This window comes from Micromesistius poutassou, assembly GCF_964030765.1.
Source record: "Micromesistius poutassou genome assembly, chromosome: 6".
In the NCBI taxonomy this organism is placed as follows: Eukaryota; Metazoa; Chordata; class Actinopteri; order Gadiformes; family Gadidae; genus Micromesistius; species Micromesistius poutassou.
The window spans coordinates 896198-917813 of record NC_140276.1 but is presented as its reverse complement, the minus strand read 5'-3'; the positions used below and the strand labels follow the sequence as shown (position 1 = coordinate 917813).

Below are 21616 nucleotides of genomic sequence, written 5' to 3'. Positions count from 1 at the left end.
TGGGACTTTAACTAAACAATAAAAAAAAACAGTCAAAATGCTTGTTTATAGGTAAGTGTACAGTCAGAGTTGTTCTGATCTCAAATATATCAGCCAATATTCCAGACACTGTCAGAACGTATGGACCAAAGTGCTTTTGCCCTTTCAATGCATTTACCATAATTTATAGAATACGAGCGCACGCCTAATCTGGGCTAGGGGCGGCCGGCTTGACAACCGAGTAGCGAATCTGACCGCAGGGTCGCACTGCTGCGTTATTCAATTTGCTAAATTCTACCTTTCGTTTAAGAAGGATACGTGTATCTGTGATTATAACACAACCCCTCTTGATTATATTAATTTATTATAACAAAGGATAGAAGGCTGTAACGTTGTGAACTGACACCGGCATGGCGCCATCTAGTGGGCCTCTGGACAACATCTAAAAGGTCCATTGCGATTCGTGCAACAAAAAAAAAAGTCTGCACCAATTACTTCCGGTGGGGTCACGGTGTTGCAGTAGCGATTGGATATATTCTGTTATCAAAAACACAGCGTTTCATACATGTTGCACACAGCGTGTGTTGATCTGGCTATCTGAGGGAGTTATTGCTGGTTTAGTGGTCTAATTAACACCTAGAGGCACCACAGCGTGGGGAGACAAGGGACCGAAAGAGGAAGCAGTAGCCGACCATCTTTTTTTCTGCCAGCAATAACAAGAACGAGAGAGTGGTTCAAGTGGGACTGTTGAGTTTGAGATTTAATGCATTTTTTATACTTGGGCACATACTGGACGTTCATCTCAACATCCCACTAGGCTGACGTTGTCGGACACGGATATCCTCCCCGGCCTGACCTGAGGTTCACAAGAAGACTGGCTATTAGAATTTGTATTCCATTTTTTCATGTTTCCAACAGGTTTACCTTCCCCTAATCCTCCACCCAGGCCGACCCAGGAGGCTAGACCAGCAGCTTCTGATGTCAAACACGACAGCAGCATCACGTCTTCGAAGAAGAGGAGAATAAACAGTGGAGCCGAGAGGGAAGACTTGATTGATTCCATTTCTTCGTCTCCCAAATCCCTGAATTCTCCCACTTCGCAACACATCCAGAAGAAGTTGCGGTTCGAGGACTCTGTGGATTTCATCGGACTGGATGTGAAGATGACTGAGGAAGCTGCTTCATGCTCCAATAAGAGCAAGAGTGTGTTCCTGCCCGGCGGTGTGGGACACCACGCCAACGGACTGACCAAGACCGCAGGATCCAACACGTTCTCCAACAGTAAACCTGGAGCCGCGAAGAAACTAGTCATCAAGAACTTCAAAGGTAGGCTTTGTGTTTGTGGAAGACTGATGAGTAGACTGATTCGTGGTTCAATTTGCCTGTAATACAATAACACTGCGCTCAGTAGGGGTGGCCTGAATCTTTAGTGGTCAACCCTTTTAAGAATGTTGTGTCTCAGTATATTGGCCCTTTTTTTTTTTTTGCACACAGATAAGCCAAAGCTGCCCGAGAATTACACACACGAGACCTGGCAGAAGTTGAAGGAGGCAGTAGAGGCCATTCAAAACAGCACTTCCATCAAATACAATCTAGAGGAGCTCTACCAGGTAGGATGGCTGCAAGGCTGGATAATCCAACAAATGTTCCTTGTGGGCTGTGGAAATGTGCACCTGTCTGGATATGCCACAGATATGTGTTTTCAATCACCCTTTCCAAGGCTGTTGAGAACCTCTGCTCCCACAAGATATCTGCAAAACTCTACAAGCAGCTTAGGGCTGTGTGTGAGGACCACATCAAAGCACAGATCAGCCAATTCCGAGAATATCCTTTCCCCTGTTTTCACTCTCGCGAGTCTGCTGTTAAAGTCACGCATTAGTGTTTTGAATTGAGATCAGAGATTACAGATATCGCTCACACTGATCTGTTGTATTACCTTAACCCATATTCTTACAGATGCGTTGGATAGTGTGCTCTTTCTGAAGAAAATTGACAAGTGTTGGCAAGATCACTGTAGACAAATGGTATGGGATTCCTGAATAAATAAAGGCACTATTAGTGTTGCTCTAATAATATAACCATAAGTTAATATAATTAACATTATTAAAATATTGTGTTTTTCTTTTTCAACAGATCATGATCAGGAGTATATTCTTGTTCTTGGACCGCACGTACGTTTTACAAAACTCAATGCTTCCTTCAATCTGGTGAGTCTTTATTTATTCCTCCCAGTTCACACGACTACAGCAGGGCGTTCATTCTCCAGAGCGAGCCGCTGACCTGTGTGTGTGTGTCTGTGTGTGTGTGTCTGTGTCTGTGTGTCTGTGTGTCTGTGTGTGTGTGTGTGTGTGTGTGTGTGTGTGTGTGTGTGTGTGTGTGTGTGTGTCTCAGGGACATGGGCCTGGAGCTCTTCAGGTTCTACATCATCAGCGACCTGAAGGTCCAGAGCAAGACCATCGACGGCATCCTGCTGCTCATCGAGAGAGAGCGCAGCGGCGAGGCCATCGACCGCAGCCTGCTGAGGAGCCTTCTGAGCATGCTCTCTGACCTGCAGGTAACCCTTCTCCTACTAACCCTAACCCTAACCCTAACCCTAACCCCGGCACCCTCCGTCCAGGGTGTCTGCGCATCCTTAAAAAGTCTTAAAAAGTCTTAAATTCATGTTTCTAAATTTAAGGCCTTAAAAAGTCTTAAATTCGTTAAAAATCATCGTCATATGCTGGTCTTAAATACTGTAACTCAAGGTCTTAAATTTGTCGGGGCAGGACTATTTATTTTTTTATTTTTCTCGCGTGTCTTTTCGGGAAGGACACGTAGAGAGGCTTCTTTCTTGCTAGATACTTGGTCGGAAACACGCAGTTAAACTGCACTTGTACTCACAGCTTTTGAACCAGAGAGCACTGAGTATCACTTTATGTTCGATAAACAGACAAAAAGTCAACTTGAATGAGTCTCATTGAGTGACACACATGCTATGCTTGGGTTGTAATACAGCGGGATCCCCCCCCACCATCGCGTGCTTTAGGTCTTAAATTTAATTCAAGGTGGTATTAAAAAAGGTCTTAAAAAGTCTTAAATTTGACTTGCTGAAACCTGCAGATACCCTGCCTCCATCTCATGGCCACATGTTTCTTTATACCGTAGCTAGCTAGCTCCTCGTTATAGAGTTTCCTTTGTTCACTACATGTTTTGTAAATTGACCAAGCTAAATCTGGTAATGAGACCTGCCAATGTAGTTTCTGTGGCAGCTCTGATGGAGCTTATTTCTAGCAATTAATGCAACACTGGACTAACTATGAGAGGGAAACACCGTCTGCAATTAAAAGGTCCACCCTACTTGGAATTTTCGCAATTCCATTGGCATCTTTTCTAGATTGCTTATTGGCAACTTTTCTAGAATTCTTACCTCATCTTGAAACCAACCCATCCAAAAATACTTTTTTTATTTTTCTGTGGTGCACTTGTGGATTAATAAGAGACTATTATTAAATGGTTTGGACTGTTACATCCCAGCCCCTGTACACCTGTCCTCTATCTAATTAACATGTGTTTGCTAAACGTAAGCTCAGGTGAAAGGCCTCTTTTTGCCCCCTGTTGTTTCCGTGACGAATGGGAGCGACCGGTAGGTTGACAGCCGCGGCATTTGAGATCAGCACCTGCACCGACCGTTATTCTGATGAACCGTCGACATCCCATTGAAGAATAGCTCTAATGGCCGCCTTGTTTTTTGCCAACCCTGACAGATTTATCAGGACTCCTTTGAGCAGCGGTTCCTGGAGGAAACTAATCGTCTATATGCTGCAGAGGGGCAGCGGCTGATGCAGGAGAGAGAGGTGATTTATGAGTCTCGTGTGCCCAGCCTCGACTCAACTCTGACTGCGGCATGGGGCCTTATGTTGAAGAAAGGGGGGGGGGGGAAACACACACACACACACACACACACACACACACACACACACACACACACACACACACACACACACACACACACACACACACACACACACACACACACACACACACACACACACACACACACACACACACTTAAGATAATAGAATAGTTTGGGCATTTGTGAAGTGTGATCACACACTTATTTCTGAACATTTGCCTTTCTCGTCTCACTATTTGGCGTTGCTTAAGCCAGTCCGGTCGTAACAGGCTTCTTCTATTATTAGGTGCCAGAGTATCTGTACCACGTCAACAAGCGGTTGGAGGAGGAGGCAGACAGGGTCATCACCTATCTGGACCAGAGCACACAGTGAGTGGGGGGACGCTGGGAAATGAATGGCACACTTTTTGATTAGCTGCACATTTCCAGTCAATGGCTGATTTAATGACAATTTTTTTGGTGTTCTTTTTAGAAAACCACTTATTGCTACTGTAGAGAAGCAGCTGCTAGGGGAACACCTCACTGCGACGCTTCAGAAAGGTACGTCCCGTTATGCATTGACTGATTATTGTTTATTGAAGGTATTGGTTACCTTTTGGTATCTTTTATGACTTTTTTTTTTAGGTGATTGATACAACTACTTTTTAAAGGCTACCATATAAAAAAATAAATAAAGTAATTATAACTGTATTGAATATTTTAGTTTTGGGTATCTGCTGTCTTTATTGCCTTTTATACTGTAAACAGTGGCATACAACATACTCAATCGTGAAACGCTTGGCACGGACGCCGATCCAAGCTCCCAGGTTTCCAGTGGATGGCGGTGCACTGGCATGGCCACGGTCCTTGAGTCCTTGTTGCTTAAACCCTCAGGCTTGACCCACCTGCTGGACGAGAACCGGATCGAGGATCTGTCCCTCCTGTACCAGCTCTTCAGCCGCGTGCGCGGTGGTGTCCAGGTCCTCCTGCAGCAGTGGATAGAGTACATTAAGGTGGGCTGGGTGTTAAGGTGGGCTGTACGTTAAGGTGGGCTGTACGTTAAGGTGAGCTGTAAATTAAGGTAGGCTGCATGTTAAGGTTAGCTGGACATTAAGGTAGGCTGTGCATTAAGGTATGGATGTACGTTATGGTGGGCAGTACATTAAGGTGGGCTGCATGTTATGGTAGGCTGTACGTTAAGGTAGGCTGTACGTTAAGGTGGGCTGTGCATTAAGGTATGGATGTACGTTAAGGTAGGCAGTACAATAAGGTGGGCTGTACGTTAAGGTAGGCAGTACATTAAGGTGGGCTGCATGTTATGGTAGGCTGTGCGTTAAGGTGGGCTGTACGTTAAGGTAGGCAGTACATTAAGGTGGGCTGCATGTTATGGTAGGCTGTGCGTTAAGGAAGGCTGTACGTTAAGGTAGGCTGTACATTAAGGTAGGCCCTGCATTACCAACCAGGAACAGATGGAATACACAGTAGTTTGAACCTTCTTGTTGTTTCTGACCGTGTCAACAAACGGTCAGAAATTATTATTACTATTGAAAGAAAAGCCAAAACAAACGTTTCAAAAGTATGTCTCTTCTGATTTCTTGTGCAATGAATTTTTAGAATCACTTTTTGTAGTAACGCCAATTTTGATTATAGGATGCAGCCTCACTTTAGAAGTCAGCTTAAAGTCGCAGCATTTTGCAGTAATGAAGTGCTATTGCAGAGATGTCTCCAAAACAACTTCAAGATGAGTCTGAGAACAACTTTCAAGAGATATCTTTTGTTCGTTGTTCAGCAGAAGATTTCAATTCCTGAGTAGGGCTGAACGATTGGGGGAAATAATCTAATTGTGACTTCTGACCAATATTGTGATTGCGATTTAGTATGCGATTTTTTTCTTTTTTCTTTTTAAAGTTCCTTATCCTGAGGCAATCTTTGTTTCATTAAATCATCTGATTAGACGGCTATTGTACATTCATGTTCAATGATTGGAAATCGCTGTTATTTTAAATTTTGTGCTCATGATCGTCTTGGCTTTGGCTTATCTAGATAGATAGGTCTAGCAACTGTTGCTGGTGAGGCACGACCTGCTGGCCTAATGGTTTCTCCCCTCAGGTCTTTGGAAGCACGATTGTTATCAACCCCGAGAAGGACAAGACGATGGTTCAGGAGTTGCTGGACTTCAAAGACAAAGTGGACCACATCATTGACATCTGCTTCATGAAGAACGAGAAGTTTGTCAACGCCATGAAAGAGGCATTTGAAACGTTCATCAACAAACGGCCCAACAAGCCCGCTGAACTCATCGGTAATAGAACAGCCTCTTCCTGCTGACACTTTTTGATCCAAACCTAATCAGACCTAATCCAACCTTCCTTTGTTTACCTCTCTACATAGCAAAGCATGTTGACTCAAAGCTCAGGGCAGGAAACAAGGAGGCAACGGATGAAGAGCTGGAGAAGATGCTGGACAAGATCATGATCATCTTTAGGTTCATTTATGGTATGGATTTATTCTCAATATTTGTTAAAGGGGTAGTGAACCAAAAACCTTATTATTATTTTACTTAACTGTGTAATGTGTCTCTTATGATTATCAACATAGTAAGCTTTGTTGTATTTATGTACAAAAAAGTTTCATTTACTGTTACAAAAATAAGATTCCTGTATAGTTAGTATAGTATAATATAGTATAATAGACGCCATGGTGTGACGGGCATTGCATATTGAACATCACTTCTTATAACGCTCATACGCAACGCGTATAAGAAGGTACTCAAATGTTTGTGTGGGATTTGTAACCATGGGGAAGCAAGCAGGGCTGACGTCACCGCAGCCCGCTTGAAGGTGGCCGGGCTCGCTCTGGCCTGACCTCGGAGATGATCTTGCGTGCGGTGTGGAACATTAACGCGTTTAAACTGGTGGTGAAAAAGCAAATCAGTGCAGCACGCTATGACTGGGCATGGTTAATGGGATAGGGCCAATAGTGTTTGAATTCAAGCTGAAACGGGGGGGGGTACACTGACTCACTAAAATATATTTTTTGCAGTGATGTGAACGGTCAAATACTTTGTATTAATATCTGTGAATCCTCTTTTAGGTAAAGATGTCTTTGAGGCCTTTTACAAGAAGGATCTGGCCAAGAGGCTGCTGGTGGGGAAAAGCGCTTCGGTCGATGCTGAGAAGTCCATGCTGTCGAAGCTCAAACATGGTTTGTGTTCTTATTCTCTCTGGATCTAGTTTACACAAACCCATTTCTGATGATGCAATGATCAACCAACCAATCATTTATGTTAAGAATGCGGAGCGGCTTTCACCAGTAAGCTGGAGGGCATGTTCAAGGACATGGAGCTGTCCAAGGACATCATGATGCAGTTCAAACAGGTGATACTCATTTCGAGCTAGGGTTCCCCTCGTTTGTTTCACATTGTACATTTAATTGTGCACGCATCAGAGCGCACCATTCCGTGGAAGTCTTTAACATAGGGACACACTGTTGGTTGACTCTACCGTCGTAACGGTCTAACCCTCCTTGCAAGTGGCAGAACATCCCAGGCAACATTGAGCTGACCGTGAACATCCTCACCATGGGCTACTGGCCGACGTACGTCCCCATGGAGGTGCACCTGCCTGCAGAGGTCAGTGTCCAGTGGACATGGAGGTCATTCCCCTCGCACATGAACCAGACACCGGTGTGACTTACGACACGTGTGTTTATCAAATGGTCAGATGGTGCGGCTGCAGGAGATCTTTAAGACCTTCTACCTCGGCAAACACAGCGGGAGGAAGCTACAGTGGCAATCAACACTAGGACATTGTGTCTTGAGGGCGGAATTCAAGGAGGTATGCTAATGCTTTCTAGTCGTTTCCACTTTTCCTGTGTGTCCTGATGAGCACCTGTTGAAGCCCCAGGTTTCAAACATGATGATCTCTTGTCTACGACACCACAGGGCAGGAAGGAGCTGCAGGTGTCTCTGTTCCAAACGCTGGTGCTGCTGATGTTTAACGAAGGGGAGGAGTTCTCTCTGGACGAGATCAAATTGGCAACAGGAATAGGTTTGTTGTTCAATCGCACACACAGGATTCGAAAAGCATTTAGCAACCTGGCCCTGTTATTCACTGTGCCTTGGTCCTAAGAACGTGTGTGTGTGTGTGTGTGTGTGTGTGTGTGTGTGTGTGTGTGTGTGTGTGTGTGTGTGTGTGTGTGTGTGTGTGTGTGTGTGTGTGTGTGTGTGTGTGTGTGTGTGTGTGTGTGTGTGTGTGTGTGTGTTGGACGTTATAGAGGACAGCGAGCTGCGGCGGACTCTGCAGTCGCTAGCATGCGGCAAAGCCCGGGTCCTCACCAAGGTCCCGAAGAGCAAAGACATCGAGGATGGAGACAAGTTCTCGTGCAACGACGACTTCAAACACAAACTCTTCAGGATCAAGATCAACCAGATCCAGATGAAAGAAACGGTACAGCCCTGGCCCAGGGGGGGCAGACACTCTGATTCTGGTCGTCGTCACCCATCGTGTTGAACTGAGATCGTCATGGTTTCTGTGTGTGCCCCCCCCCCCACCCACCCCTTCCCTTAGGTGGAGGAGCAAGCTAGCACCACTGAAAGGGTCTACCAGGATCGTCAGTACCAGATCGATGCCGCCATCGTTAGGATCATGAAGATGCGCAAGACCCTGACCCACAATCTGCTGGTGTCCGAGGTGTACAACCAGCTCAAGTTTCCAGTGAAGGTAAGAACTCTCCGCCACAACCCTGTATCTTTTTTCCATTGGATACATTACTAGGGTTTAATATGTGAGCAGCGGGCCAATAGTTTTAATGCAATTTAGGTGCTCGTGCCAAATGGCAGTTTCCTAATGAGCCATTAGGTTAGTCTTGTTGGAGCACAATGTGTCCTGTCAGACCCTGTTGTAATGTGCCATCGCAGCTATGTTGAACATGCCAACGGAAGAGGCTCTGCTGAACTTAAACACGGCATTATTGTTGACTGCATCGTTATCCCCCCCCCCCCCTTCCTCTTTTCCCATCTCTCCGACCTCCAGCCTGCTGACCTGAAGAAAAGAATAGAGTCTCTCATTGACCGAGACTATATGGAGCGCGACAAAGAGAACCCCAACCAGTACAACTATGTGGCTTAGAGGAAGAGGGCGAGAGGGCGAGAGCAGGAGAAGGGAGATGGAGGAAAACGAGGGCCATCCAGTCGGGCCGAAGGCTTTCATGAATGCTCGGTCTCCTGTCCTTTTTGCTCGGGTGGACGGCTCCAGTTTTTCCTCCTTAAACCCAGCGACCGACAAGTGAATGGATACTGCTCCCCAGGAGGGCTTGTCAGGGATGGGGTGATCTCGTGGACCGCATGCCCGTTTAAAATAGGATATTGTCCGCGTTCCTCTTTTGCCAGTAAGAGAATGGGACTTCCACGGACAAGGAGACAAACAGATGTTGGTCATTTTTTGCTCTTTTCTGTTTATGGAGGGAGGAGAAATATTTATTTTCAAACTTAGATTCTTCTCTCTTCATAGTTTCGTGAAATGCGTTTGGCTCCTTATTACGTCACTTTTTGTTTTTTTCGTTCACTGTCTATCCCCAGCAAATACACACACATGTATACACAAATATACACTTAAACACACACACACACACACACCTACACACACCTAACACTGCTCACTTGTACTCTGTGTTGGAAGTAGGAAAAAGAGGGTGGTTTCCTCGGTCAGTGTCAAATGTGAGGCCAATGGATTAACATTCATCTCCAGATTTCATGTTTGAGTCGTTCCAGTGTTAAATGTGTGCATCTGTGAACATTTTAAATTTGCAATGCTCCGTTTCACTGCTACAGCGATGCTTATGTCAAACAGAATTCATGGGATAGGATCAAATTTGAGAAATATGCCAGAATCGCGGTATGTGCCAAAATTACAGCACTTATTTTGTTATCCCGATGTCTCCATGTTGCTTTGCATTTCCATTGAACACATATTTACATCACTTTTTCTTTCCCCCCCCCTGGTCACATGTTTTTTGTACATACATCATGGACGGTTACATTTTTAAAATGGTGTTTGAGAGGAACCTGTTTTTTAAAACGTTTTTGTGTTAACCAGTAGGGTGTTGTAATGACTAAGCACAAGAACGTCAGTTGCGCCGTTTCAATTTTTTTTTATTTTTTCCATGATCCAGTGAGCATCTTTTTTTTTTTTTACAAGTTTCATGTGTCTTGTAGGCCCGGGTTAAAAGTGGGATGAATGTGAATCAATTGTCTTAACAGATGAATTGATTAAGAAATCATGCTTGACCAGATTTATGCCCTGTGTCCAAATGAGTCTGTTGGGTATTGCTTCAGATTAAAAACAATTGTCTGTTTGAATTCATATTTTTTTATTTCCTCCACTTTTTGCTGCCTTCAAAAGTAAGTCTCTGATAATAGTAACTATTTTTATTTTTATTTAGATTATGTCACTAATAGTATATATTATTTTAGTTGTTTATTTAAGACCTTGACAATAACTAATCACCTCCATTATTTATGAAAGTGTTTAAAATGGGCCTTATGACGCCACGCCTCTGTGTTATGACACCGCCTCCAGCAGTCAGTCATATGACCGGGGTCCATTTCCTGGTACAGTCGGTAGCTGGCTGCAGTCCGGGTTCACCTGCAAGCGTCTCAAGCAAGCTCACGTCGGCTACTCTGCTGTGGTCAAGAACAACAAACCGTCTGGCCAACATGATTCACCGTGCAGTGCTCCTCCTGGCCCTGGCCCTCGGACTCGGTACGTACCGCGGGGGGGGGGTTCGCTGGGGGGGGGTTCAGCTCCCGCACGGTCGGCGTGACTTGTTGTGGGTCGACGGGTGAAACTTCAGGGACACTTCGGGCCTGGCGCCGGACTCCGGCTCTCCGCTGGAGCGCTCCGCGGCTAGCCGCACCAGACACTTTAATGGGCTCCTGGTCGTCTCACGGGGCTGACACTTCGGGTCCTCGTTTATTTTATTTTTTTGCGTTTTATTTGAATAGAATAAAATAGAAAAATTCACCTGCGTAATCCCCGGCAGCCATGATCCTTTGACTCAGCACCTAGCCTCCGTGTTGTGCTAGGTGGCTACTTGTTAGCCTCCGTGTTGTGCTAAGTGGCTACATGTTAGCCTGTATGTTGTGCTAAGTGGCTACTTGTTAGCCTCCGTGTTGTGCTAGGTGGCTACATGTTAGCCTCTATGTTGTGCTAGGTGGCTACATGTTAGCCTCCGTGTTGTGCTAAGTGGCTACTTGTTAGCCTCCGTGTTGTGCTAGGTGGCTACTTGTTAGCCTCTATGTTGTGCTAGGTGGCTACTTGTTAGCCTCTATGTTGTGCTAGGTGGCTACTTGTTAGCCTATATGTTGTGCTAGGTGGCTACTTGTTAGCCGCTGTGTTGTGCTAGGTGGCTACATGTTAGCCTCTATGTTGTGCTAGGTGGCTACTTGCTATCTGCGTCAGTGCGGGCGGACTAGCGCTCATAACACACCTCAGAGGCCGTCAATCCACTTTTTTTTCACGTCCAGCAACCACATGACCACACGATCAGATTATACACCACGTCTGGTGATTTGTCTGGGATGTTGTGGTTTCGTTGAGGTTGTTAGGAGGTTGAGGTTATCTGTTATCTGTTATATCTCGGACATGGTTTGTTTTGCTGGAACGCGTTTTCTAAGTCAGGTGTCCTGCATGACAGGGGCGTCTGTTTTTAAGCTGAAGATTATCTGGGTTTTATGGTCTGCACATGATGAGCAATGTGTCTGTGAAATCGCTACGCGGGAGTGACCTTTAGCTTCCCGCTGTTAGTTTTCCTCCCCGTACAATGACTCAGGCATTAAAAGGGGGGAGTTGTGTGTTGACGCCTTTATGCTGGTTCTGTCGGGACTGTACTGGTTTCCTTTGACCCAGTCACACAGCATCTTCACTAACATGCAGTAACTTCACAAGTCTGTGCACTTGCTTCCTTTCACCACATCTAAAGGTGTCTTTACCTTAATCTTGTAACTTGACTTAAGTCTGTGATGTCCTCTGCAGTGTACAACGGTTCAGTTCTTCACACCTGTTGTTGTTCTTCACCGCAGTTAGTCAAACTCAAAATGAAACCATTGGTTAAGCTGACAGAGCATTATGAGTTGTAATGGAAATGTTTCTTAACGCAGGAAGGAAGGGGTTGTGTTGTGCCCATGGCTTTAACCCACCACAACTTTGTAGAAACTTTTGTAGCACTTTGTACTGTTATCGGTGTATGAGAAGCTGCTTAACCCTCAAGGTACACTACAAGAAAAACACTGTCTAGACCGAGTGCCACAAATCAACACACACCGTGGTGGTATACCATGTGTCCCTGAAGCGTCAGCCCTCTTTGACCATGACATCAAAATCAACTGCTGCTAAGACAGACACACACACACACACACACACACACACACACACACACACACACACACACACACACACACACACACACACACACACACACACACACACACACACACACACACACCTCGCCACCAGGGTCGTGACCTCAGAGTTAACTACTCCTTCGTCATGAGGAAACCCGCTAACATTCCCAGCAGAGGGGAATAACAACAAACTGGTTGGACTAGAGACTGGCAAAAACCTAGTGTTTTACTACAGTTTTTTTCTCAAAACGTTAACCTTATCTCAAATTTCCAGGTTGGTACTTTCGATGTCCTTCGGCTGCTGTTTTGTCGTCACATGGTTCCACTTGCTGAGGTCACTAGGAGACAGTATTTAACGATGTGGCAAGTTCGATGTCTAAATAACCTCACATAACCGAAGATGGGACATTTTCTATCCCCCTCTGCATTCAAACCGACAATATGCAAACATTTGATTGGTACATTGTTAACTTTTAAAAGTGATTTATAACCTTTAAAACTAGGGATGCACGATAACTTTTTTTTTTAACCGATACCTTTCAGCTCCTAAAGGCCGATACCGATATCAATAACCGATAACACACACACATATCTCATAGAGAATCCGTCACCTTATACCGCACAACAATGGAAAGCCTACGGATGGGTTAACAACGCTGTCGTATGGGAGGTGAAAAACAGGAATATCTTCATAATCAAAGCAAAGGTGAATGTTACTATTCCACCATCCACTATGAAATGTCCCCTTTTGTCCACGATTACATAGCCAATGTGGTCTTATTATAGCCCGATCATTCACTAAAATACACATAGAAAGATTAAAGCATCCAGCATATGATTTCAACAATGTGTGAGGGCAGGGATGATCGCACAGTTGCTGTTACAGAATGCTGCGCGATTTAATCTGCGCAGTGGAATGAGCGCTGGGCGGAGATGTTCGTGCATTTCAGAAGCAGGGAGATTCCGTACAAAAATATGTCTAATTTGTCAGTTTGCCATGTGTAAGCCTGGCACAAATGCTCCCGTTGACCTAATCTTTCCATCATGGCGGTATTTGGACTGAGAGGAACCTAAGGACCGTTCGTGTGGTAAAACTGGCGACATCCTGATCAGGTTACTAGGTTTCGTTGCTGGAGTTCTTGCCCGCCAGCCAGTGGTAGTGACGTCACGTGCAAAGTATGAATTACATCTGTCGCATATTTAAGGTGAAAACTAAATGTCAAGGGAAAGAGGCGGTGGTTGCAAAAAGTATTTAGATCGCTTATTAAGTTCACTCGTTGCTTATAATAGTTTATTCGTTTCCCAGTATCATTTCCTTAATTTAGAAGACAGTTTTGTCTTCTAAATTAAATGAAGATGTCAGCACAAATGCAGATGTCAGCACAACGCAATCTATTACTAACACCTTGCACAATGCGACCCCATACCCACGTAACTCCAGTAGGAGTAAGGAAATAACAGACGCAATTGCTTACCATCTAGCAAAAGATATGGTTCCAATAAACACCGTAGAACGTGACGGATTTCGAAAGATGATCCATACATTGGACAAACGCTACTCAATACTCTCCCGCAACAATTTTTCATCCGTTGCATTGCCAGCTCCTACAAGAAAGTGCGGGCTGTAGTCGAGGCAGAAGTGTAGGAAGCAGATTATTTTGCAGCAACGACTGATTTATGGTCCAGCCGTCCACTTCATTGCGACTGATTTCGCCATGAATAAACATTACATTTCGTGAGAAAAAAAAAACGTGGCAGAGAATCGCAATATCAATTCTAAACTAAAACATCGGGATTCATATTTTTCCCCGAATCGTGCAGGCCTAGGCGGGATATGACTCAGGGTCCATGACGGTCCCGGTCACTCAGGTGTGTTTTGGTCTGACCGCAGCAACGGAGGCAGAATGGGCAGAACTCATCGCGATCATCTTAAATGTTGCTGCAGCGATGCATCATATATTCCGTTGCATCCACAACATCCGTATCGATCGATGAAAGATTGGAGTCACAGACAAATAGAAGAAACAACGAATAAGAAAGGCGTCACAAACGACTGCGTTACCAGAGGAAGAGCGTCTTTTTTTGCTTAATTTCACATCTAACAAACACTGGGACAAATGTAGTTGATTTCTGTGTTTAACTGAGAAAACAGGGAGTGGAAGGACGGGACCCTATAACGTTCAGCTAACTGTTGTCAATAATAAGTGTTACGAGAATGGCTGTGTGTGAGTGGACGAGCAAGGAGAGCAAGCAGTAGCGTGTGTCAGTTTAGTGAAGTAATGAACGGGTCTGGTTGTCTCTGTGCCAACGTGTACTGTAAAGTTAGTGAAACCAAGAATAAAGTACACAGAATTTCAATAATCGGCGGCCGCTTCATTCCGACCTATAAGACCCACTGCCGGTTAAAGGGAAGGGTGGTACCCCCGAGAGAACATCGACGCCTCCCCTGTGCTCTCGACTACCTACGGTCTGGGAGCCGACAGCAGGAAAGGTGTAACATAATAATAAAAATAAACATTTTCTATATACGCGTGCAGCTGTGAACTCATGTATTGTAATTGATTGTATGTGTACTTTTAGGGTTACGATAAGACCTTTTAATTTAGCGTTAGTGGGAGCGGAGCACTGACATTATATAGGCAATGTTATCGGGGCTATTCGTCATGATATCGGACTTATCGGAATGCCGTAATCATTTCTGTTATCGGCCCGATAATTATCGTGCACCCCTATTTAAAACCAAACTGCACCATCTTTAGTAATGGAGAATGTCTTTATTTCCCAGGAACTCAGTTGACCTGTGCGACTGAGGTGCTTGTGAACAACACCGAAGGCAAGCTTTGTCTGTATGCAAACCTGAAAGTGAACTTCTCTGTCGACTACGAGGCCGTCGGAGGCAAGGTGGGTCGAGCATCCAAACAGTTTGAACATAACCCAACTTCTGCTTGTTCCCATAACTATTTTGACCACTTTGACCACGCATTTAGTAATTCAGCAGAAACTTTTAACCAAAGCTTGTTACAGGTCAAGCTTGGATCCATCTGAGCTTAAGGTGATTTGTATTATGGAGGCTTATTTAGGAGCTTATATTGGTTTCAAATTTTCAAAATGTATTGATTGAACAGGCTCTTTTTGAGCCCTTTTTAAATGTGCTCTTGGAGCACAGTAGTATGATGTATGATTCTTGTTGAGTGACGTTCCGGTTCGTCGTGGGCGTCTTTCAGAACCAGACGGCTGTGTTCTCCCTCCCGGACACCGTGCTCACCACCGGGAGCTCCTGTGACAACAGCAGCTCCACGCTGCAGCTCGGCTTCGGCCAGGGCCACTCCTGGGCCATGGCCTTCAGCAAGGGAGCGCAGACCTACCAGGCCGACTCCGTCACCGTCGACCTCAACCTCGCCGACTCGGCCGTCTTTCCCAACGCCACGTCAAACGGTGAACACAAAGCCCGTCCCTCATGAATGTAATCTTAGGTGAACATAATCGGCGACGCCCGGGGGCATTGGGGCCCAACGTTGATCGTCATTTCTCCTCGGGCTCTTCACAGACACGATGAGCGTGACCGTGAACGTGAGCACGACGGACCTGTCGAAGGCAGGACTCGGCACCTGCTACTCCTGCAACAGCCAGGACTCGATCCGAGAGGGGGCCGTGAGCCAGACCCTGTGGAACGTTCTCATCCAGGCGTTTGTGGCCAACGGCAGCAAGAGTGAACAAAGTAAGTACATGATGCAGTGTTTCCCCACAGACCAGGTAGCAATGTGTGGCGCCCCCCCCCTGCAGGGTTGGCAACTTTAGGTTTTTGGCCGGAGTGAGACTCTGTAGAGTCTTATAATGCTTACATTATAACCGCGGGTGGAATTGTTGACGAGGGGGGGGGGGGGTGGGGAGTTGAGTTGCGGGCGGATGGGATTGTTGTGTTGGATTGCGGGCGGACGGGATTGTTGACGGAGGCGTGGTGGGAGTTGGGTTGCGGGCGGACGTTTCAGGGAAACACTGACATGGGTCACAGTGACCTCACCGCGTACGTCCGGTACACGTTGCTGACGTTCACGTTCTTCCACCACTCAGTTACGTCATGCGCCGCTGATGTGCCGGCCACGACCACTCCCGCCCCCGCCCCCGCCACCACCCAGACCAGCACCGTAGCACCCACCACCACCACCACCACCACCGCCGCCCCAAGCCCCCCGCTCCCCCAACCCACGCCCGGGAACTACCAAGTCACCACGGGGGTCAACGCCACGGCTTGCCTCATGGCCACCTTCGGCCTGCGCATCGGATTCATGCAGGGACAGGTATTCACGGCCACCACTTTTTAAAAAAGTCGCTCCGTCGGCTCCTCTTGCCTGAACCTCTCGGTGACGACGTGCTCATCGGTTGCTGTTTGCTCATCGGCTTTCTCTCCTGCTCTAGAAGTTCCAGGAGATGAATCTGGAGCCCAACGGTACGAGCGCCTCGGGGACCTGCGGCGTCAACAGCAGCGAGCTGGTGCTGAGCAACCCCACCACCACCCTGGTGTTCACCTTCGTCAATGTAAGCCCACCTGTTGACCACAGCGGGGGCGGCGTGAGGCTCAGGAGGCAGAGCGAGGTCGGCTGGTAAACCGAAAGGTTGCTGGTTCGATCCCCGGCTCCTCCTCCTAGCAGAGTGTGGAGGAGGTGTCCCTGAGCGAGACGCCCTCACCCTGTAGAGCTGGCTGTCGCCCTGCGTGGCTGACACCGCCCTCAGTGTGTGAATGAATGGGTGAATGTTAGGCGATATTGTAAAGCGCTCTGAGTGGCCACTTGTTATAAAAGCTGTATAGATGCAGTCCTTTTACCATTTATCGTTAAACGCAGAGTTAGGACGCACCGTGTGCCGCGGTGGTTGAAGGGCCGTTTGGGTTAATGTTCTACTTTGTCTCCTGCCGGTTCACAGGAGACGGCCAAGTTCCGCCTGCACGCCGTCAGCATCAACATCACAACCGGCTCAGGTGAGCGGGGGTCACGATCCCCAGCCTTTCATCGCCCCTCTCTAAGGCGCACGTTTAGATTCACATTAGTTTACACATTCGTCAGAAGAATGAGAAGCGACAATTATATATCTGTCGGTCATAGGAATAAGTGCCAAGGACTAACAATCGCTAGGTTAACCCATTCCCTGTATACAACAAAAAGATAGCTAGGATAAGACACTACACCATGCTAAGTACTGTTTTTAGGTGATTGATTGATTGATTGACTTTATTAATCCCCAAGAGGAAATTCATTTGCCACCAGCCACCACACACACACAACAACATACATCAACAGGACAGTACTGAGATGAAGACAGGGCACAGTACAACACACACTACAACAGCAAATATGTATGTGCCAGGACATACAACATACAATAAGTGCGTAAGAGGGGTGTGGGAGGGGGGAGGCTATGCAGAGTCTAGGTGAACTCTGAACAAGAGCCTTGAGTCTTCTGCAGACTCTGCGGTCCTACATTGAGATGTGTGCATGCAGTGGGGGGGTCTTTCAGTGCATTGTATTCTCCATCACACAGGGCAACAGTTCTCAGGCGGAAACACCAACCTGAGCCTGTGGGTGGCGTCGGTGGGCAGCTCCTACATGTGCAACAAGGAGCAGAGCTACAACATCAGCGACTCCCTGGTCTTCCACACCTTCTCCCTGCAGGTGCAGCCCTTCGCCGTCGGCAGTGGGAAATTCAGCACGGGTAGGTTCCTATAACGCACGCACGCACACACCTGCAGACACACAACACGCAGACACACACCTGCCTCATCACCGGGATGCAGGGCATGGCAATATACAGCTATGGGCAGAAGTGATCCAATGAAAAATGATTACCAAAAAAAGATGACCCTATGCAGAAGGAATAAGGTAACGCAAAATCAAAGTTAAGGGGTTGTTGGACTCCCATTAAAATTGGCTTGAGGGAAAAGAAGAAACGCAATGGACTGGTAGACTATTCAGTCACTGAGCAAACCTTTAAGGCTGGGTAGCGATACACTAGTGATCTTTGGTCATGTTGGGTCCTTTTTAAGTTCCTCTGTTTATTCAAGTTGAGAAGGTAAGTTAAGTGTTGCTCTTTTACCTTTTAACACATATTATTTGTATCACATTTAATCCGATATGATTTCATACAATATCGATAGTGGCATAATTTGATCCGATTGAAATAATCGTGAACAAAATTTCTGCTACAACATGTAGCCTAATGGACTCATCCTCTAAAAACATTAAAGATCAGGGCATGGACTATGAACCAAGCCGTCACTCACGTGTAATCTGACCAATCAAAACCGACCAACCGTCACTTTCAACCGAAACTGTGCAGGAAATACATATTTCCTATTGCCAATAAAACACGTTGAAAATAACATGTAAATGTGAAGTGTTTGACCGTTGAGCTGTGTTGTCAAACAGGCACCCCCTGATTCCCTTGTTGATTAACTCTCTCTCTATCTGCAGCCCATGAATGTTCAATGGATGACACCAGCCTCTTAATTCCAATCATTGTTGGCTCTGCACTGACTGGCTTGATTCTCATAGTAGTGGTTGCCTATGTCATTGGTCGAAGGAAGACCTATGTTGGATACCAGACCCTCTAAAGCCGGTCCTACGTTAATCCTTCATAATTTTTACGGGGCTTTCAAGTTTGGTCCTTTTGGATTATTTGGGAATTTTCATTTGGTATTCAGTTATATTGGGTATTAACTGCATAACATGCTGGTGGTAGCAACAAGCTGATTCGGGATTTATCTTCAGTCAGAATACAATTTGACTCTGTTTTAATCAAGACAATAGAATAATCTGATTATTCTGAATATCGATTGATGTTAAGCACTAAAAGTGCTTTTTGTAAAAATGTGTCTCATGTAGACTTCTATTTTAGTATTATCCATGTATTATTATTTCAATACCAAAAAATGAAAATAATTCCTGAGGCCCAAACTTTCCGCCCCAGTGTTTATGTTGCTTCATTGTTGTTCATTCTGTTGTCTGGTTGGTCGTTTTCTTTTTATTTGACTTTTATTGGTTGTACATGAGTGCAAGATACAGTGCCCCGCTTTTTAAAAACGTCATTCAAATTGAAAAAAGATAATTCACATTAGCAATGAGTAGTTGTAAAGGTTTTCTCCCCCTTGCACAATTAGAGGTCATGTTTGACTCCTCCCCCTACAATTCCTAAAATCTCACGTAGCAGAAATGTCCCAGTGACTTTCCTCGTTTCGGCAAGTTCTAATTCAATATTAGACCACATTTCATCTCTTAAATCCCACATTGGAGTCATTATTTACTTTTCTTTAGTTTTTGAGCTATGTTGCCTCCAATCGTATTAATGTTGCGGACTCATGTTGACTCACGTCAAGTCTCACAGAATTTAGAAACCCATCTCGCCTTCTTTGCACTTTGTTTAAAGAATGTCAACCAGTGACATACTTTTGAGTTCCTCCTGTAGATCAGGTGAACAGATGAGATGGCTCCATCGACCGCGCCTTTTGGAAGAAGAAAAAAAAGATAATTCTTAGATCACAAATCTCCTTATGTACAAACAAATATTTCACCCATCAAAAAAACGTTTTTAGTGTAGTGCCAGATTCAGAGAAGTCACTTTCTTCCTCAGTTGCTGATAGCCTCTCTGTGGGCATTAGGTTTGGTAAAGGGATCGCTCTCTAGCTGGAGAGGGCCACATATCAATGCACTTGGGCCTTTTCAACATGTTTGACGTACCTGTAGAAATGTATGCTGCATAGTCACCCGTGTTGTAGTTTAGGTTAATCGTTCTGAATGCTGGAAATAAACTGTGCTGGTCGCACAATTCAGTGTCCTGAAGCCTGTCCATGTGTGTGTTTTGTGTGTCTCCACGTCTCCACTGTACCGGTGTGTAGACACTGTGTGTACTAGCTCAACAGCACTCTAGTCCAGCACTACAACTGCGTCAGGAATGACTTTTGATTTGATATTTTTTAGGTTGGTTGCGCTCACATCATTAAACATGTATGATTCAGTGTATTAATAGACTTTGATTTGCTTCTCATCTTGTTTCGGTCACTTTGGTCAACGCTTGCCTGCTTTTGCTGCCTTAACCAAAGTAGGGGGATGGATTTGCAGCACCACTCTACTAGTTAGTGTTGAAAACCAACCCACGTAAACAATGGTCTCTTCTGGAGGTCGAAGGACCAGAAAGTGGTCTCGCTTTGAGCCATGCTCAGAGATGGGTTTGGTTCGGCTCTTTTCGTTTGGGTTCTTCATTTCGCAAAGGGATCTAGTGCTGCAAATCTGAACCCACTCACTCACACATCGCTCGTCTACTGATGATCGCTGACGTCGTTTTCATTCTTTTAGGCTTTTATCTGTGATAAATCGGATGGAAAAAATCGTGGTGTTCATTAAGAGTGCATCGTATTTGTTTTTTTCTAAATCAAAAGTATGGAAATAAAGTATGTTCTTTGTCCCGGATCCATGTGTAAATTATTTCATTTTAACGACACATTTTTCCATCTTTCTTTAGGGGGGGGGCCTTGCTAATGTCGACCTAGTCACCGTTCATTGTTGTGTTTTTTTTAGTTCTCTACCTTCACTCTCCTTCTGTTTTCTAAAACGTTCCTGTGTCTGCTCTCTTCACTCTCGTCTAGCCGAGGATTGCACGCTCGATGAGAGCTTCCTTGTTCCCATAGCGGTCGGCGTCGCCCTGGTTGTTCTCATTCTTATTGTGCTGCTGGCCTATTTCATTGGAAGAAAGCGAAACCTAGCCAGTGGCTACGAGTCCTTCTAATCCCGTTATTTCACCCAGTACCACCAGGGTCAGTGTTCAATGCTCTAACTGTGAGGAGGAGAAGAAGAAAAGAGAAACGACTTGATGAGTCTGCCTGTTAACCGTAGATGATGCTTCCTGTTGCCTCTGTGTTCGGTGTGTGTGTGTGTCCTTCCTCAATGTAACACAGTGTGAACGTTTAATGTAATCACAGCCGTTGTATCCGATTGTGTTGTTTCCGTTGAATGCCACTTATCCCACGTGACGGAACGAGTGCGTGGGTCCATGTTTTGGACTGCTTTCTTGTTTCCTGCACCTCCACTACAGTTTGAAACTCCCGTGTGCCATGTGAAATCTGTTCACCCCTCCTTTTTTATTTAGTATTTTCTGCTGACTAAATCATTAACTCTCTGTCTCTCTGTCTCTCTCTCTCTTTTGTTTGTGTGCGTTAGCTGAGGAATGCTTCCTGGACTCTGATTTGAGCTTTCTGGTGCCCATTGCAGTGGGTGTGGCACTCAGCTTCCTAATCATCCTTGTGCTTATCTCTTACCTGATTGGCCGAAGGAAGAGCCGCACCGGCTACCAGTCTGTATAGGCCCCCTCCCCGCCCTCC

The 21616-nt window shown here is 45.6% G+C and overlaps 2 protein-coding genes across 5 annotated transcripts; both read left to right on the top strand.

The window, feature by feature from the left end:
- Window positions 1-596: 596 nt before the first annotated feature.
- Window positions 597-10147, top strand: cul4b (cullin 4B). Its single transcript, XM_084469679.1, has 20 exons — window positions 597-1305; window positions 1474-1589; window positions 1700-1804; window positions 1935-2003; window positions 2113-2186; window positions 2371-2533; window positions 3723-3812; window positions 4159-4241; window positions 4345-4412; window positions 4746-4864; window positions 5961-6153; window positions 6243-6347; window positions 6945-7055; window positions 7143-7228; window positions 7390-7482; window positions 7574-7687; window positions 7795-7900; window positions 8127-8299; window positions 8420-8572; window positions 8885-10147. The coding sequence occupies exons 1-20, from the start codon at window positions 885-887 to the stop codon at window positions 8978-8980; spliced, it is 2538 nt and encodes an 845-aa protein (XP_084325805.1). The 5' UTR covers window positions 597-884; the 3' UTR covers window positions 8981-10147.
- A 310-nt stretch (window positions 10148-10457) lies between these two features.
- Window positions 10458-21616, top strand: lamp2 (lysosomal-associated membrane protein 2). Of its 4 annotated transcripts, none has more exons than XM_084469684.1 (9): window positions 10458-10612; window positions 15038-15153; window positions 15477-15687; window positions 15800-15970; window positions 16324-16550; window positions 16672-16788; window positions 17173-17227; window positions 17788-17958; window positions 20885-21616. In XM_084469684.1, exons 1-9 carry the CDS (start codon window positions 10567-10569, stop codon window positions 21022-21024), a joined length of 1254 nt encoding a protein of 417 aa, XP_084325810.1. In that variant the 5' UTR covers window positions 10458-10566; the 3' UTR covers window positions 21025-21616. The 4 variants fall into 4 exon arrangements, with proteins under 4 accessions (XP_084325810.1, XP_084325808.1, XP_084325811.1 ...); XM_084469682.1 differs by having other exon boundaries at window positions 16669-16788; XM_084469685.1 differs by lacking the exon at window positions 20885-21616 and adding an exon at window positions 18717-20708.

Coding starts and splice junctions, on each gene's coding strand:
- lamp2 (XM_084469682.1), top strand. CDS start 10,567: ATGATTCACCGTGCAGTGCTCCTCCTGGCCCTGGCCCTCGGACTCG. Junction 15,154..15,476: donor ACGAGGCCGTCGGAGGCAAG/GTGGGTCGAGCA, acceptor GGCGTCTTTCAG/AACCAGACGGCTGTGTTCTC. Junction 16,551..16,668: donor TCGGATTCATGCAGGGACAG/GTATTCACGGCC, acceptor CTCCTGCTCTAG/AAGTTCCAGGAGATGAATCT.
- cul4b (XM_084469679.1), top strand. CDS start 885: ATGTTTCCAACAGGTTTACCTTCCCCTAATCCTCCACCCAGGCCGACC. Junction 3,813..4,158: donor GGCTGATGCAGGAGAGAGAG/GTGATTTATGAG, acceptor TTCTATTATTAG/GTGCCAGAGTATCTGTACCA. Junction 7,229..7,389: donor TCATGATGCAGTTCAAACAG/GTGATACTCATT, acceptor TGCAAGTGGCAG/AACATCCCAGGCAACATTGA.